Genomic DNA, 18,852 nt, shown 5'->3' with positions numbered 1-18,852 from the left:
GTAGTCAATGAACAGCATTCTCACATAAGTGTTCCTCTGGTCCAGGTGGGAGAGGGCAGTGTGGAGGGTGAGGGAGATGGCATCATCCGTGGACCTGTTTGCTCTGTAGGCAAACTGCAGGGGGTCCAGTGAGTCAGGGAGGGAGGAGGTGATAAAAGTTTTGACTAACCGCTCAAAGCACTTCATGATGATGGAGGTGAGTGCAACTGGGCGGTAGTCATTGAGGCAGATGGGTTTTGTCTTTTTGGGGACAGGGACAATGATGGACTCTTTAAAACATGTGGGGACTACAGACTGGAGCAGTGACCTATTGAAAATGTCTGTGAACACATCTGCCAGCTGAACTGCACACACCTTGAGAGCACGGCCAGGGATGCCATCAGGTCCCGGAGCCCTGTGTGCGTTGATCCTTTTCAGAGATCTACACACATCTGCACTGGTTAAAACCAGTGAGCAGGGATCCTGGGCCTTTTGTGCCTCCACAGCCGGGGGCTTCTCAAAGCGTGCATAAAATGTGTTCAGTTCATCTGGGAGAGATGCAGACACTTCCTCAGCACCACTCGTTGTCCTTTTGTAGTCTGTTATTGTTTTTAGTCCAGACCACATATTTCTGGCGTTGGAGCCCTTGTAGTTCGACTCCACCTTGTCCCTGTATTGTCTTTTCGCACTGCTAATAGCTCTCCGGAGTGCATACCTGGAATTCCTGTACTCATCCAAATCACCGCCGCTGTGCGCGATGGCCCGTGCTTTAAGTTTAGCTCGGACCTCGCCGTTTATCCAGGGCTTCTCATTTGGGAATGTCCGTACAGTAATCCGCGGCACGACGTCATCGATGCATTTGCCGATGTAGCAAATGACCGCGTCAGTGTGTGTGTTTATATCGGTGCCAGGTTTTAATGGAGGTTTTTCTGTCTCTTAGGTGTCCCGTTTGGAGCAGACCTGGACGGCGCTACGGCAGCGGCACACAGAGGGCGCAATTCTCTACGATAAAACTCTTAGGCCTTTTATGAAGAGCCTGAATGATGGGAGAGGTAGGGATCCTCCTTTTGTAAAGCCCAGGTCCCATTTGAAAAAAATCCACTGGAAATAGAAAATCATAAAGGGCGTTGACGGCTAAGAGAAGCATTTGAAATTGCATTCTGTGTTTTGTAGGGAGCAAGTGCTGTGCAGCTGATACAGCAGTATTATGATCTTGTTTCCTGGTGTTTGTTAATACACATCCGCAGCAATAGACTTTTAGATACAGCTGGATAATCCAGCCAAATGCATAGTCTTCTGATTTTTGCAATGCTAACTCTGCATATGTCTGTCCTCCAGAAAGCTGTCCGCTGTCCAACACCAGCTTCCCCCACGTCCTACCCCTCCTTTCGCTGCTGGAGCAGAGCATAGTGGCGGATGAGGGGACAGACCCGTGGGAGTCGACGGAAGTTGGGGTGGACGTGGTCATGTTCCACCTCGGGGCGGCGAGGACCATTGCTCAGCTTGGGGGAATCTACCGCTCCAATGCTGAGAGCAAACTGCAAGGTATAGCAGTGAAGAAAATAAAGACATTGCCGAATTAAAGACATTGCTAAATAGCAGACAATTTGCTAATATTTTGAAGATTTTAAACTTTCTGACTTGGTGACTAAAAAGATATTGGTTACTACTGCAACATAGTGACATCACTACGTTACACTTGAGCTTCTATTGTTTAGCAATCTTACACATTGTACCTGATAGGCTAAGTGGCGGGGCATCTAAGTGGCTGACTAATCACAACAGAGCCGGCCAGCTAACCAATCAGTGCAGACTAAAGAGATTTTTGAACATTTAACATGTAAACATGTCCCAGTAGAGGAACAAAATACAAATATGAAACATGAAAATAAAAATAATAGGGCCCCTTTAATACTTTTTATTTCAACATAATAACATTGCTTTCAACAAACTAATGCAATTATGACAAAATAATTTGAATTAGTCAACTAACTATAATAATAAAAGTTTTTAAACGTTTACACAAGCAGAGGAGTGATGTCTATTTCCCAGTTATTTTCTCCTGAATTTAGTCTAAAATGAGTGCATTTATCTTTAAATAAGGCTTGAATTTAAATACAAAGGATATCAGTTATAATAAGCAAATTGTGAACTCTGCAGTTGATACACTGATAGTAACACGATGTTGATTGATTGCAGGTTTTCAGGATCAGGCAGAGCTCCTGGAGCTCTTCCTGACCGATTTCCAGATGAGGCTGCTTTGGGGGAGCAGGGGAGCTGAGGAGGGCCAAGTTCCGCGATACGCCAAGTTTGATCAGGTGCTGACTGCCTTGTCCAACAGGCTTGAGCCACCTGTCAGATCACGCTGACCCCAGACCTGTTTTGAATTTAAAAAAATTCCCAGATAACTGCTTCGTGTTTTTATAAAATCTCTTTATTCAGATGATTCACCAATATTTACTTACATCATGCTATTTCTCAATGTGTCAATGCCAGAGGACATCATCTAACTCGTATTGAACCAAAATGTGAAGGGAAGATATCAGTGTAAATAAACGCTACTGTTCGGAGTTCTTTGGCTTTTCTTCTGCAGAAGAAACAGGAAGTCTTGGTATATAGTGTCTGAAAAATGAGGCTGTGCCTTGGTCTGTTTAATGTTTAGAAATGTTTCTATGTCTTCCTAAAGGCTGGACCTTCCTTAACAAAATGACCATACAAAGTGTATGTCATATTGTACAACCCTATGACAGAATAACATTTTATCTACATTTCCATTTTGTATATTATGTTCATCATCATGTGTTTATCATAAGGATATTGTAATGTGTAAAGTAAATACATAGTGTGATGTGATCAGTGATATTGTAACCAGTGCGTGGGTCAGTTCACATATCTTTTTTTTAAACTTTCATTTTCTTTTCTCTACTCTTGCTTATTTTAATACCAATATGTGAATTATAGAAGTGAGTGAACTGACTCTAACAACACAAGCACAGTACACAGGTACAGATCATTTCCATAACGTTATTAATAATGTCTTGTATTTATCTGAAAAGTGAAATGTAAATAAACATGCTTACCTCACTGTTTGGAAAATACTGTGACATTTTCTGTAAGTTACAAGTGTGTTGAAAACTCTTATGCCTCTCATTCTTTTGAAGAAATTTGGGGGTTTTAATAGTCTTTGAGGTAATGAAATTGAGGTTGCATATTGATGTGTGTTGTGCTTTATGTTGTGTGTATTTGGAATAGAGCACAACGGGAATATATTAAAGCAACACACTTTTCTGACTGGAAAACTTATCTGAAAAACTCAGGAGAACACCACTATGGCTCCATAACATATGAATTTTACATTAATAACACTCTCTACTCTATGAACTACCTTTTTCTATGAGGTTTTATTTTTATGGTGCATTATTATTCCTATAAAACGTTACAGTTTATTATAAAAATAAATGTTACATTTTCTTTTATATTTATTTTTTATATGCCATAACAATGCTATTACGCTTCAAGTATAGTCAGCATTCTTCAGGTGTTTTGTTTATCGGCTTTGCATTCTGGACTGTGACTGTGATCCGCCAACGTGGCCTTCACACGCGTAGACATAATAAGATATAAGATGTCTATGTTCACACGATACGCTTCGTGCCAGATGCTTTCTGGGAAATGCAGTCTTTCCTGTCATTCCTGGTACGTGTTTCTGGACGACTTCCTCGAAATAGTAAAACTACAACATTTACTGGTTGTCGTTAGCAGAAGCTACATTCGGGTTTCCTGTCTGCCAACAGGCAGCCAAAATGTTTGCGTTTCTGTCAGTACTGCTTTTATACCTTTTTCATCCGGTTTTTGGCGTTTTTCAGAAACTCTACTGCAGCATATCTGAAAGCTGTGAGTGTGACTTTAAGCCAAATATCAGAGGTAAGACCCAGAGATAAGACCATATGTATGTCGTAGCTTGCTCACGTTAACTAACGGGTGCTGCTTCCTGTCAGCCTGCTGCTTTAGTTAAACATGTAAAGTAACTATAGCAAGGTTGATTCACCAGTAATTGTGTCTTATATTATATGTTTTGTTCGTGTGCTGAAACGGGTTAATTACTGGGGTTGTCACGAAGAGCTACGTTATACTGTAGTCACATTAGCTATTATGCTAGTTAGCAAAACACAGGATGTGTTCTCTCATATTTAACATTGCAGATGCTGTTTAAATAGATTGTATCAAATCATAGCTTTGCAAGTATATACATTTAATCTGTAGGTGAATTTTGTTATTAGACTGTTGAAAATGTGGCACTTCAGGGTCTGTGTTTAGAAAATCTACTTCTATGTTCTAAAAACACTTGTGTACATATATAGTATTCTTTTGAATTAAACAGAAAAGCATTACATTACATTAAAGCAACAGCTATCCTGAGCTTGGATAAGGATATTTTTGGACCAAATGTATGGCACAGAAGCCGTAAGCATCTTCATTTATTTAAAATCCTCAGCAATAATTATTTGTCCCAAAATGTCCATGTATTAGTGTTTTTTCTGTCATAAAAGGACTTTTAGTTTTCAGATAAAGCCAAAAAGGTTTGAAAATAACTTAACTAATAATTTAACAATAACATCAAACAAATCTTTGTTCCCTTCAATTTCAGATCTGGAGTGGGACCTTTACAAGAATGTTTATGGACAACATCTGGCTCAGGACATAGTGTCAGAGGAGGTGGCGAAGTTCCTTAAGAATAAAAACCCTGATCGGCCCCTGGTGCTGTCGTTCCATGGCTCCTCTGGCACGGGAAAGACGATGGTCAGCTCCATGATGGGAAATCATCTGTATGGCTCTGCGATGAGCAGCCCGTACGTCCATCAGTTTGTTCCCACGCTGCACTTCCCCTTACCTGACCGAGTCAAACAATACAGGGTAGGTTATAGTTCAGGCAGTGTGAATCTTCGTATCATCAGCATGGTAAAAGATAAGAAACAATTAAATGTGTCTTCATGAGTGGTGTGAATTGTTTAAGGAATTTCATTAGGTTACTCACAGTTATGATCTGTGATTAATCATAATTAATTGTTTGCAGGAGGAGTTGAAGAGGTGGGTGCAGGGGAACCTGACAGAGTGTGCGCGCTCCGTCTTCTTATTTGACGACATGGAGAAGATGCCTCCAGGTCTCATTGATGTTTTGGAGCCTTTCCTTGGTCCATCCCACGTTGTTTTTCGCACCAACTACCGGAAGGCCATCTACGTTTTCATTGGGTACCCACACACACGACGCATACTAGGGATGTGACAGTGCACAGTCAACAGACAGAAACTCAAAACACCGAAATGGGGAGCGAGAAGTGACTGAACTGTCACCTCCATGAGAGAGACAATTTGTCCAAATGATTTTTGACTTCCAACTGAAAAAAGTTCCGTTATTATTAAATGTGAACCTGTGTGTTGTGTGTGTTCCCTGCAGCACCACAGGAGAGGAGGTGATTAACAGAGCGACTTTAGAGATCCGGCAGACGGGACAGGAGAGGGAGGACATCAAGCTGGACGACTTGCAGGAAGCCATCGCACAGGCGGTTTACAACTGCACAACAAGTGAGGGTCCTTTGATATTAAACTGCTAAATATTCAGCTACGTGTACTGTAGAGTTGTACATTTGTATGCTTATAAGAAGCCTTATCAGCGGCACAATGCAAAAGCTAAAATGTTGGAAACACTTTTTCCCACCAAGGCGGTTCTTAACATACGTTGAGTCCCAACCCCTTTGTTATCATTGTAATAGCAACCTAGAACCTACTAATTCACAGCAACTTATGGTGAATAATTAATATTCAATTCCGTTATGCATTCATCCATTAAACACGCCTAAAATGATACAAGAATCATCTGGATTGTATCCTCTAAATCTTGCTATCGATTAGTCAGACTGGTTTGGGTTGCTATGCTGACATCATCCATGGAAGAAGACACTATCATTTCCAATTATGGTTTATTACTGAACTGTAAAAATATAAATTAAATAGTCAAAGTAACCGTCAGTCAGAATGAATGACTACTTTCAACAGCGGGCATGAGGATATGCTAAACTATATGCCTTTGGCATACTTATTGCCACAAATTCATGATTCCGTTGCATTGGTGTACTTCATGACGTGGCTCCTCTCAGGCTCAGATTAGAGGAAAAACAACACATTAAGTTTATGTGTTTATATTATGTTTCATAATTGTATTTAGTGTCTCTACTGGGACATGTCTCCATGCTTTAATGTGTAAAAAGCTCTTTATTTTTCTCATCCTGCCTGTGCTGCAGCACCTCTTTTAACCCTCTGTCTGAAACCAGAGCCCAGTCTGCTGTGATTGGTTAGCTGGCCGGCTCTGTTGTGATCACATCACGTACAATGTGTTGGAGTGCTAGCCAATAGAAGCGAGTCACACAGTGATACCATGATGTTAGAGTGAACAGTAAAGGAAACAAAGGATTCAAAGTTCAGGCATTTAAGAGTCGGGGAGTGTGTGGGAGAGAGAATTCCCTCTTCTTGCCTGCCTCTTTAAGTGTTTCACAGGTTGATAAAACTATGAACCAAACTAGCCCCCGCACACAACTAGAACTGAGCTCATTCCAGTGGAAAAGGGGTCTCCAGAATCACCCCACCTGTCTTTTTTCTGTGGATCACGCAGTTAAATGGTTGTCAGTTGAAGGAAACTAAACTGAGCTTCTCTCTCCAGGCGGCTTCTTCACTCCAGCGTGATCCAGCAGAAACTCATCACCCGCTTTGTCCCCTTCCTGCCGCTGAGCCGACGCCACGTGGAGCGCTGCGTCCGCTCGCAGCTCTGCCAGCGGGGCAGCTGCGGCCGTACAGACGTGGTGAGGGCAGTAGGGGAAGACATGCTCTACACCCCCGCCCAGGGACAGTACTTCTCCAGAACCGGCTGTAAAGCAGTCCCCGCCAAAATCAACCTCTTCCTGTGAGCCGAGGGGCAATCCGATTGTTGATTTTTTTGAAGGACTGAAAGGGAAAACTCTTTGAGGTGAGTCAGTGAAGACGAACAGAGTCAGTCAGTCCCTCACATGGAGGTCAGAGCAGCGTCTCCGGAGTGGCGTCGAGGAGTCTTCCTGCACAGGGGAATTTAAATCACAGCCTCCTGTATTCAAAGCATGATGAGGTTCCTTGAAAGCAAGTCAAAATCTGAATATTATTCAGTGTCAAAACCAGGATTTCTGCCACGCTCTACCTCAAAGCCAACACTTCCTTTAATTTATGAACTCTGAAGGTGGTCCTGCTGTCCTTCTATCTAAAAGGCTATTTATTCAGTATTTATTTATCAGCAATGCCCTCCTTTCACTTTTATACAAACACACTCATTTCAGGTCCCACTCTACACCTACAGGACCGCAACGTGTTTTGTCAATCATTGGTGCTGAACCAATTCTGATAAATGTTGTTGGAAATATACAATAATTATAAGATTATCCACCAATATCTGACCTTAAAATAAGAACCCATTATCGTTGAAATAGCAGCTCCTTTTTTCAATAAAAAAAGGAGCTGCTTCCGTCAGGAATTAAGAGTGTCATGTCCATATTTTTCAAGAAAACATTGAGGAAGAAATCTAAAGACCGAAGAAGGGCTTTACTTGAAATAGTGATAGAGAACGTCATCATTTCTGCCACCAGAGGGCAGTAAATACTTCCTTTTGCAGAGAGTGCAGGAGGTGACGCAGAGTTCACAAACAAATGAAATAATATGTTGTTTCTTTAATGTAAAATGTATTGTAAGAATGTTGCCTGTGTTTTTAATACACACTCAAAATGCACTTTATTTCTATGAAAGATAAAATGGATCTGTCAATCTGCCAAAATAAATCATTACATTCTGAGATATTGCCAATATTTGTTGCTGTTTACAACTAAGCAATGATTGTAAAACCATTCATTATCTGTTGTATTTAATGAAGACCCATAGCAGCAAGTGAGATCAATAAAATTGAACCAAAATTCAATTATAGTTATATTACAAGTGCACTACATGGAGGGGGTTTTCTTTTCGGATCACAGAATGAAGAGTGACACATACTAATCTCTAAGATAAAGTCCAAGAACAAAATAACAGTTGAAGATTTATTTCCCTCCTTCCAGCTAGCTATTGGTTGGTTAATTGTATGTGTTAATGAGTGTTCATTTTCTTTAAATACAGAGACTTGAAAGTTGTTGAACATGTACTTTACACAGAGAGGACAGCCTGGGAACTAACCAGACTCCATGCAAAAATCTGTCATTTTTTGGTTTCTGTGTTACTCTGCTTCTGAAGACCAGACAGTAAAAGTATTATAAGTGGAGTGCAGTTTTTTTTAGCTTTTTTTTATTAACCCTGCCAATAAATTACATATCCTCCCTGTTCAAGTCACATTATGAGGAGCAGACCTAGTTTACCGGGTTGTGACATGACCACTGAGTAGCCAGTTTCAGCCGCTGAAGTGCCTGGATGCTGGTAACTAAAGTCAAATGCAAATAGCTGGTACTACAGTGTAATGAACAAATAAAATGTCCAAATGCACAACAAAACAATGTTCTGTGTTCTTTCTGACATTCAAAAAAACATTTCCATTTAATACACTGCAACATGTATGTCTAATGTATTTAGTGCTTCTTGAATACATCCTTTTCTTTGTACTTTGCTGGATAGAAATGACCAATTTAATAAAAATGTCATTTTTAAGTAGTCCTACAGTACGGCTGCTGCCTAAAGCACTTCCATCAGGAGAAATGTGCAGTAGTTTCAAAACTGAAAAATCTAAATTGCACTGTCGAGGAACCTGCAATCTAAGTTGTTCATACATTACATAATAACACAGTATATGTTGTGGCAATGCAACTTCTAATCTTGAAAAATGATGCAAATAAAAACCCAAATGTGCCAAAACACATGCAAATGAAGAAACATCTTAACCAACTTGACAACACATTTGCAATGTTTACTGAAAGCGTGGCGCAAACCAAACACTGCAAGAAACTCAAAACCAAACTGAAACGATAGTATTGCAGATCTGCTGTAAGCTAGCTAGCTAAAGTAGCTAACCTAGTCCTTTCTAATAAACTTGAAATTATGAAACAGAATCACTCTTTATTGCGTTTGCAATACAGTACCAGAGTGCCTTTAATTTAATAACAAGTTGATTATATACACAATTAATCTTTTATAAAAATGCTGATCCAAACAAGCTTCTCCAACTGCCTGACAACTTGAAAGTGACATCACAGTGTGTGTTGTTTTTTCTCCACCTGTCTCTGATGGTGATGAGTGGAGCTGCTGTTTGTCACAGCTGAACAGGAAGCAGAGGAGATGTGATCTCTTTATCTCCTTCAGCAGGAAATGAATTATTTCTCCATCGGAAATGAACAGGTGTCAGAGGTCTTTCAGTATTGTGCGCGTGTGTGTGTGTGTGTGTGTGTGTGTGTGTGTGTGTGTGTGTGTGTGTGTGTGTGTGTGTGTGTGTGTGTGTGTGTGTGTGTGTGTGTGTGTGTGTGTGTGTGTGTGTGTGTGTGTGTGTGTGTGTGTGTGTGTGTGTGTGTCTAAAATTGACTCGGGTTGTGAGGATTTCTGGTGTTAGGGTTTGAAAGTATTTTTTCCTATCAACCTCTCATGTTTACCATAGAGGTGGTCACTGATGATTGATTTGATTGGAATTGTATTGATCTTTATAAAATGCATACATATTTAAGCCTCAGAGTCAGAAGTAGAACCAAAAAATGATCACTGAAATCTTTTAAGATCAAGAAAGAAAAAAGGTTGAATCCTGCAGGAAAAGGATCTCAGTGGTGAGGAAGTTCTTCAAACATTAAGTGAATGTGTTGTAATGTGTTCGCACCTGTTCCCACCGTACGTAACAGACTACAGAAGTGTTATGATGGGTTTTTTTATTTTATTTTGTGTTTGCAAATACTTTTTGCATTACCCCTTGATCCTAAGGACACTTGCGTGGTTCCAGTCCAGTCTATGCAGAAACTACAGAAACGCGAAATGGTATGATGCTTTGTTTTGTACACATATTGCTATTTTCTTCTACAAATATGTGATTATGTCAGAATCTACCTGCTGATGAGGCTCTGGGAAAAGCTAGTAAATGTCATTTTTACAAAGAAAATCTTACTGCTTATAGTTATAAACCTTATAGCTTGCCAAAGAACTGGTATGAGGGGAAACTGGTGACCATCTCATGGCAATATCTGCTTTGCCCATCAGTCCTCCTCTCTTTCTTTCAAACTTTTGGTCACCTTTATGTTCCCCTCTAAAACACATTGGTTTGGTCCTTTTAAGTTACAGTTTGTCCCTAAAATCCAACACGGATATACAAAAATAAATGCCTGGGATTATTTACTTCTAGGGCTTTTATTGTGAAAGGAAAGGGCAGGAGGAGTGGATCTGGTGTATTTATTTATAGGTGTAAAAGTAAAGTTTGCCATGTTGGTTACTGAGCCACCGCTTTGGGGGTAACCATAAATAGAAGCAACCGCACAACATCTTTGGTTATGGCCTTTATTTGTTTGTCAACATTTCGGAAGCATCTCCTCGTCCTTTGACAGCACCCAGTCGCCTCATATATATGCCACATCTCTCCGCGATCCTGCAGTGATGACTTCATTAACACCCCCCCTCGCCAACCAACCACCACGCAGGCCGTGTGAGGAATAAGAAGGGGTTCGAAGGTCAGCTTAGAGGCCTCTTCACCCCAGCTGCTGTATCACCATCTCCATCCTTCTGGACAATGAGACACACACACATACATGATAATGTGGGAATGACCACCATACACACAGACACACACACAAATATATACACACCTCTCTGACCTCTGACCTCCGGCCTGTTTTCACACGCTCCCTGCAGGACATCCGGACCAGCATCTCCAGCGATAGTTGCAAAAAAGGGGGACAGTTGAGGGAGGATAGCAGAAAGAGAAGCTGGTCAGCTGTCTACTCTGTCCACTTTCTTCTATCCTTCTTCTTCTCTACTACTTTCACTTTCCCCTCCTTTAATCTCCCTTTTCTCTTCTTTCGACCTCTATGCTACCTCATGACAAATCGGGTGTAAAAAGCCCCTCTCACCTCCCACTTTACCTCCTCACCCCTTCCCAACCCTCCCATTCTCCCTCCCCTCCATCAGGGGTGGGGAGGGGGGGAAACAATGGGACACTGCTCCTTCCTCCCCCCCTTTCCCCACCCACCTCCACATCTGTGAGTGCCCCTCTGTCTCCTCATTCTTCTCCCTAACCGCTCCATTATTGGGCCTCTTTCACTTGTAAATGTGGCCAGCGATACTTCTGATGGGTCTTTTATGCGTGCGGCCGGGGTCAGGAGAAAGGTAGGGGCGACGGAGGAGGGGGGTAGGATACAAGAGGGGGTGGGTCAGGGTTGAGGGTGGCACAGGGAGGGAGGGGGGTTTGGTTTAGGGAGTCTTGTGCTATTTTTTTCTTGCAGGCCAGAGTGTGAGGGGACAATTGTGACAAAGAGGTAAATCCTTTTTTTTGTGTGCAGTCATTTGGGACGGTTGGGACCCAGCCTTGCATTCCTGCAGCCGGCCGTCCCCCGGCAGGACGGAGGGAGCGGGACGGGACTGACTTGGATGAAAGTCCAGAGCGAAGGCTCAACTCAAGTTTGTGTAGGAGGATGTGTGCAGAGGCCCTCAGCCTAGCATTACTGAGCATAACTGTCATCACATGTAGCATAGAGTAGTGCGGAATGAGTACTCAAACCCATATGGCAGAACACCTTCCCATTGCACTTTGATACACTTTCCGGGATGGCCCTTTTGATGCTGCTTTATTCACCTCGTTGGTGGCTATCAGGTTGAGCATGTGTGCTGCAAATCTTTGATGAGGGGGAAGGAAAAAATTAAGCTCCTCATCTCCCTCCATCTCTAAAACTGCATCCATATCCATGAACCTTATCCCATCATCCAACTCGTCTGGTGCTGCCTCCTCCTCAGTTGTTTCAGATTCACGGAAAGCTTTAACAAAGTTACTCCCGTTGTTTGTAATTGTGGCCCTTACTTTTACTTTGTTCTTTGCATGTATTTCACACATTTTTGCAGCCATGACATCGAACGTGTGCCTTCCCTTCACTCGACCACAGGCCAATGCTGCAGACTTCCTCTCCATCGTGTCCTCCTCAATCCAGTGGCATGTCATACCAAAAAAACTTCTGTTATGTGCAGTCCACAAGTCTGCTGTTGTGCACACATGTCACTTTCTGAAGTGTTGCAGTCAAGGTTTCTTTCATGGCAGCAAATTCCCTCTCAAATACACGGGACTAGTGTCTTTCTGCACATGACAGTTTTGCCACCACTGATTCCCTCTACAAGCTTTCTGAATGAAGGCTGCTCAACCAAGGAGAAAGGCTGGACATCATCAATCACAAACTCAAATATTAGTCTACTGACTGTACTCTGGGATGTGCTGCTGTGCCCAAGTCCAAGTTTTGCTTGTTTGAAGGGAGGATGCAATGCCTCTTGTCCTCCTTGTCCATGTTCAGCAGGCTGCTCACCCATCTCAGACCGACTAGTGTCTACTTTGGTCAGAAGTAAGTGACTTGGATGCTTCCTCTGAGAAACACAAAGCGCACATTAAAAAGCAAGCAACGTTTCATCTGCTACTCCAAACCAGAGCTAGTAAACTTGAAATCTCAAGTAAAGTGGGTTCAGGAAATGAAAGTTATTTTCCTTTCTTTGTTCATTCCATATTTGTGCTGGTGAAATTGTTTAGCCTAATATAATGTTCTATGTTAGTCTTTTAATTGTTTGTCCAGCTATTCCTTCCTTTGTTACGATTATCCTTTGCCAGATTAATAGCGGGAATGATATGCATATAAAGTAAATGTACTTTGTTCAGTATGCTATTCACACTTGACACTCAAACTTCAATTAAACTGCCATAAACGTATTCCGGTCTGGGGTTAGTGTTGTTACCACACACCATTCCGGTCACAAGCATCACCACTTACAGTCCCAAAATATTTTTCAGTAGCTAGTTATAGGGTGACCAGATTTGAGGTGGCGAAAAAGAGGACACTTGCGATTGTTGGGGGGGAAGTCTAAGTACAGTAGACTTCTGTGCAAAGCGCCATTCAATTTAAGTACACGCTTAATGGTCCCATGAAAAACTGAAAACCGGACGTTTTCATGAATTTATAAAACCCCCCCGGACGCTCCGGACAGGACATAAAAAGAGGACATGTCCGGGCAAAAGAGGACGTCTGGTCACCCTAAGCTAGTAACTTAAGTAGTAGTAGACAAGTTAGCTAACGTACGTTAGCTTGTGCATCGTCATATATCATTCTTTATTCTTTAATATATTTTACCATTGTAATCCTGCTACTAATCCCTATTTTTCAAAATGTATCGGTAATCTGAATACGTGGTTTTTTTCTGTAACTGTAAGGGAATACAGTTCCCTTTTTTTGGTATCCTATAACGCCTTTACATGTATTCCGTCAGTCCCCAAACCTGCTAACACATGACTAATTTAGACTATTAAACTTCATCATGCTCAATATTAGCTGTCTTTAGTTTAGCGGTGGTTATGTAAAATCATGTGACTGATGCAGTTAATCTGGAGCCTAACATTAGTTTGTTTTATTATTCTGGCAAAGGCCCTTTTCAAAATTATTAAAGTAGATTATCCTGCTGAAATAAGTGCTGTGACTATCCTACTAAGAGCAAAACGCAAATTTTCCAAACTAATTATGTCTGATCATGGAATATGTTTAACACTGAGCTATTGTGTCATTGATTCTCTGCAGCCAGATATTAGCTGTTACTTTCTATTGTTCTTTTCAAAGAATATTACTGATATAAGGTCCAATTTCTTCCCCCTATTCTGCAATTGCAATTGAAAAGCCCTGTGGAAAAACTACACAGCGCTGCTCATTTAATTTCTCCATTTTTACTGACGAATATGGTATGGTGCACTGCTCAGTAAATGTTTGCAGGAACTGTTTGTACACAGCGTGTTTCATGACAGACACACAGCGGTGAGTCTGGTCAGGTTTTGCAGGAGGTGAAGTCAGGTGTGATACTGACTCGCTGTAAGAGGACTTGATAACCCACTCCCCTTCCACACTTGTTGGTTTGGAACAGCTCTTAATGTGGCAGACCCTCCACTCAAATGGATGGGTAGTGTGCAGATGTAGCGTGTAGTGGGCGATTTGGAATTGGGACTGAATATATAACGGGGAAGCTGATAACGATTAGGATCAGGTGCGTGGAGAGGTAATCAGGTCAGGTGTTGTGAAGAGCTGCTAAATGGAGAGCGGACGTCAGGTGTTTCTTATGTCAGTGAAGGATCCAAATTCTAGTTATTCCTTCAGAGCCCATTTACTGGTATATTTGTAGTTATAATAAATAGATAAGTTACTGTTTAAGAACAGCCTGCCCTGACAAACAGATCTACTGACTGAATCCAAATCTTGCAGCAATCCACTTACTCAAGCTTCACTCATAGTGGAGTGATGACGTATCTTTGTCGGCCACAACCCGAAGTTAGCGTCACAAAGGGTCCCTCAACGAAAAGCGTTGGGATTTCCCCAATGGATTTTGGTATATTGCAGAAAATAAACTTTGTGGCCAAGAAACGTTTATGATACTTAACAACTGTTGCTCAGCAGGATAATCTCCACATACTAACATTACTGCAATCGCAAGAATGTTAACCAATATTATGCTATAAATGAAAGTATATCATGCATAGCTCGTATCACCACCGCAGAACTAAGGACCCCACGCAAAGCGGAGGGATCTTGATCAGTTTGAAGGGTGTTCTTTTCCCCATAACGACCGCCTCGCTGCATATTATCCCGCATATAACACGGCCAGATACTAAACAAACTAACGACTCAACTCCCAATATTAATTGGAATGATTTTATGGACTCAAAAATGATCGTATTTCTACTAAGAAAAAAAGTTTTCCAAGGCGCACCAACGGCTGGAACTGCGACAACAACAACAACAGCTTTACGGCAGCTCTGATCAAGGTTTTCTGTAACTGTTCCAAGTCTGTTCACAGTTTCTGATTCACTATCAAGATGGACCCTGCAGAGCCCAGACCGTGTTCCTGTTAGTGTTTACTTCCTGTCTGTCATCTTCTGGTGATTTATCTGACGTCCAGCGCTCCGTATTTTAACTTATTTTCCTTTGTCTTTCTTGATCCTCCTTAACAACGGTCAATACACCCTTGACAGTGGTCTGTGCAACTGGATTAACAACGTGTCACATGTTCTGTATTCACCAATCAGAATCGAGTATTCAACTAAACCGTGTAATAAAGGCGGCTCAGGGATGAACTACTTTTGTAGGCCAACCCGGAAGTAAATTGCGCATGGGTTCCTTCGACAAAAAAGCAATGGGATTTCTCCATAGGATTTTAGAATATTGTAAAAACTAAGATCTGTGGAAAACCAACCTGTTAAATGCACGTTTTGTTCAGCCGGATAATCTCCAGATGTGTCACTGCTGATGTATTTAATGTCGTAGAACAAAAACGTGATCCTTCTCTTAAATTTGTGTCAACTACAGACCTTTTTTCGAGCTATTTTCCAAAATCCTATGGAGAAATCGCACTGACTCTGAGACGAGGGAACCAGAAGTGGTGAAATTAGGGTGGCCAGGCGTCCGGCTTTAGGCCGGACAGTCCGGCTTTTCAATGCCCTCCGGACGCTTATTTGTCCTCCTTCTTGACTCAAGAAGGACTGTCCGGCCTAAAGCCGGACGTCTGGCCACCCTAGGTGAAATGCTAACTTACTTCCGGGTTTTAGGACTCGTTCCTGCGGCACTCAATGGCTGTGTCCGAAATCACTCACTCATTCACTACTCCCTACTCACTATATAGTGAATTATATATAGTGGACTATATATAGTGGACTCATCGGTTAAATGAAAAATGCTTTCGAACACTACTTCACCGCGCAGTTAACAACGTCATTACTGTCGCACAATGAAAACGTGTCAATTCAATGTAGTTTTTTCAAAATAGATGATGAATTAATTATTTCTTGTAATGAATTCATATTATACCAAGCATATTTTCCTCATACCAATAAACAGAAACTATCTTTTGTCTGCTGCAACTTTCAATTTGTACTCAAGACTGAATGCTTTCCTTTTTTCGTTGACTTTAAGTCATATTTAATAAAAATGTTTGATCAGTTCCTCGCGTCGCACTGTAGGCCTATGTTTTATTCAGTTTCTTTGCTTGTTTTCTATTCTCTTACTTGTACTTGAATCTGTTTGTAATGTGTCTCCTCCTCCGTAAATCCAACCCCAACACGCGCGACAGATTATTAATTTCGCGCCATAGCATTATAAAAAACTGTCACGTGCGGACGCTGCTCCTCTCACTCCGCCATGGTTTGTGCTTCGCGTATGCAATGCATGATGGGATATATTGCTTGGTAGTGACCACTGGTTGCCCACTACATTTCACGGTGCATTTTGGGAAATGGTGAGTGCACTATATAGTGAATATCAATACTCACTCAACATTCGGACACCACTACAAAATGTCGTACTCACTATATAGTGAGTAGGGAGTGATTTCGGACACAGCCTCTATTCAGTTTGATGATGTGTTGTAGTCTTATTTGGTCACTTGTAAGTACCTACTTGGGCATCTAACCAAAAACTCATTCAACAAATTTACATTGAGACAAAGGAACCGGAAGTGGTACAATTCCAAATAATTTGCGTGGTTTTTGGCCTCATTCCTTCACCAGTCTTTTTGGCTGGCAGGCAATGTCAGGGCATCAGAAGATCGCTTGCAATGCATCCTGGTAGATTGAGTCACTGTCGGCCCACCTCCAAGTGCAGGAGAAGTCTTTTTTTTTTCTGTAAAAAGCAGGCACTAAGGAAATGTTTGCTTCAATTAATTAATTTACAATGAATACTGATTTAACATCTAAACGTGGTTCTATAAAGGTGAGGCCACACCCCCGAGAAAGACCTGGTTGAAACATATTGAATTTATAAGGATTTAGACACTTTGATAAAAGTTTTATAATATTTTTGTGTGATTAGATCGCCTGCCTGTTTATTTTGAAAGCTCGGTCAAGTCATATAAAGTTACTCGAAATGACGTGTGTGATGTGATGTGACAGTATATTGTGTTGTGAGGTTATAATGCTCATTTCTGTGACGCTCCGTTTGTCGTAGCTGAGTGGCCTCCATGGTGTCATGGCCTGACCAGTGTTCTGTGGGATTATATGTTATTCTAGCTTCTGTCCTGACCTCTGCCCCCCCCCCCCCACACACACACACACACACACACACACACACATATAGAGAGGAGAGGGGTGGTCTCGGTGGCAATCGAGTCTCCAGGACAACAGGTGGACAAAGGGGACGCGGCGGGGGGAATGTGAGGCGAGGAGAGAGGTTGGGTGGGGGGGGGGGTGAAGGGTGGCTCCTGGAGAGGGGTTGATGTGGGAGAAGGTGGTGGAGAGAGTCTCTGACCTTGGCCTCTGAGCGTTGGTCAGATGGGGTGCGAAGGCCACCGGCCGTGAAGGAGGAAGATGAAGAGCAGAGGGGGATAAAGCCTGTGATGCCTCTCACTCTCTGAAAGTGATTAATGGCAAAACACACACACACACACACACACACACACACACACACACACACACACACACACACACACACACACACACACACACACACACAGCACCCCGGCTGACCTCTCTGAGCCTGCTGCTCAAACAGTGGCCCCGGGTTCTTTGGCGTGGTCACTTTCCCAACACTTCTGATTGATGAGCGATTCCTTTCCCACCACAAATTATGGTAATAATCCTGAAAGAGGCAAGGAGCTGCAACTGCAGCTGTTCTGCATGACTGTGATCCTTTGAACCAGCGGGATTACAACCTTATGTGTGTTCTTCTTAAAACTGTGTAATAATTTAAGGCAATTATTTTTGCTTGGTGAGCCAACAGCATGCTCCTCCTACATGTAGCATTTTCTTATTATTATTTTAAAAGTCAAAACACGTGTAAAATCCAGAAACAATCTCATCTGTAGCCCTCTGGATGTACTCTCATCATAAGAGAATATTTTCCGTCAGTTAATTAAATCTGCAAATAAATGTTTATCAAGCTTCAGAAGACACAACAAAAAGTTTGCTCAGAGTCAGTGGGAATCAAATTCGTATTGCTTTTGCACATATTTTACTACTTCAGTATCTTTTTCTGTAATTTTCCTGTGCTACGGTGGCCAACAGGGGCAAAAACATTCAAATGTCCCAAAACACTTCCGTAAGGAAAAACGCGCTGAGTTTCAACAACGGACAAAAAAAACAAAACTGAAATGTGCCAGAACACATTCCAATGAAGTAACATCTTCAACAACTCAACAACACTTGTGCAGCGTTAACTCAAAGCAGCTGCATAAACAAATTGCTGCAAATATTAAATGCTGCTATAAACTCAACGGAAACGGGACACTAGCACACAGCTAGGACCGGAGCGCTTGTTGACTTTTGTAGATTATACAGTTGGTCAACTTTTTTTGTATGCAGTGTTTTGTATTTGCAGCTTCGCTGCATTTTTAAAAAAAATAGTTGCATTTTTTTTTTAAACTGCAGCTTTTTCTTTACTAATGGAAATGTTTTTGGCCATTGTAATACAAAAGTACGGTGGCCCCTGTCTTATGTATGTACTTATTCTCCATTAAATGAAGGGAATTTGCACATTTTCCTTCTCATAAGGATCTATTTTTTAATGGACGTTTCTGTATGCACTCAAACTGCCTCTTCTGTTTGGATTTAGCCTAAAACCACTAAATCCATATAGGAATGTAAAATGTATCTTGCTGTGTAAAATGTTTTAAAAGACGACAATTAATCATTTA

General features: G+C 41.7%; 2 protein-coding genes across 2 annotated transcripts in view; both read left to right on the top strand.

The window, feature by feature from the left end:
• Positions 1 to 3,066, top strand: part of sh2d3cb (SH2 domain containing 3Cb) — a 41,180-nt gene extending 38,114 nt beyond the window's left edge. The window contains 3 exon segments of the mRNA XM_063898282.1: positions 920 to 1,031; positions 1,318 to 1,524; positions 2,179 to 3,066. Of these exon segments, the coding sequence (XP_063754352.1) occupies positions 920 to 1,031; positions 1,318 to 1,524; positions 2,179 to 2,348 (489 nt within the window). The 3' untranslated portion in view covers positions 2,349 to 3,066.
• A 614-nt stretch (positions 3,067 to 3,680) lies between these two features.
• On the top strand, positions 3,681 to 7,846 carry tor2a (torsin family 2, member A). The gene is made up of 5 exons (XM_063898095.1): positions 3,681 to 3,903; positions 4,628 to 4,893; positions 5,054 to 5,229; positions 5,435 to 5,553; positions 6,682 to 7,846. Exons 1-5 carry the CDS (start codon positions 3,783 to 3,785, stop codon positions 6,936 to 6,938), a joined length of 939 nt encoding a protein of 312 aa, XP_063754165.1. The 5' UTR covers positions 3,681 to 3,782; the 3' UTR covers positions 6,939 to 7,846.
• The last annotated feature ends 11,006 nt before the right edge of the window (positions 7,847 to 18,852 follow it).

This window comes from Eleginops maclovinus, chromosome 12, assembly GCF_036324505.1.
Source record: "Eleginops maclovinus isolate JMC-PN-2008 ecotype Puerto Natales chromosome 12, JC_Emac_rtc_rv5, whole genome shotgun sequence".
Taxonomy (NCBI): Eukaryota; Metazoa; Chordata; class Actinopteri; order Perciformes; family Eleginopidae; genus Eleginops; species Eleginops maclovinus.
The sequence above is the reverse complement of the archived record's forward strand: the minus strand, read 5'-3'. Positions and strand labels throughout refer to the sequence as shown.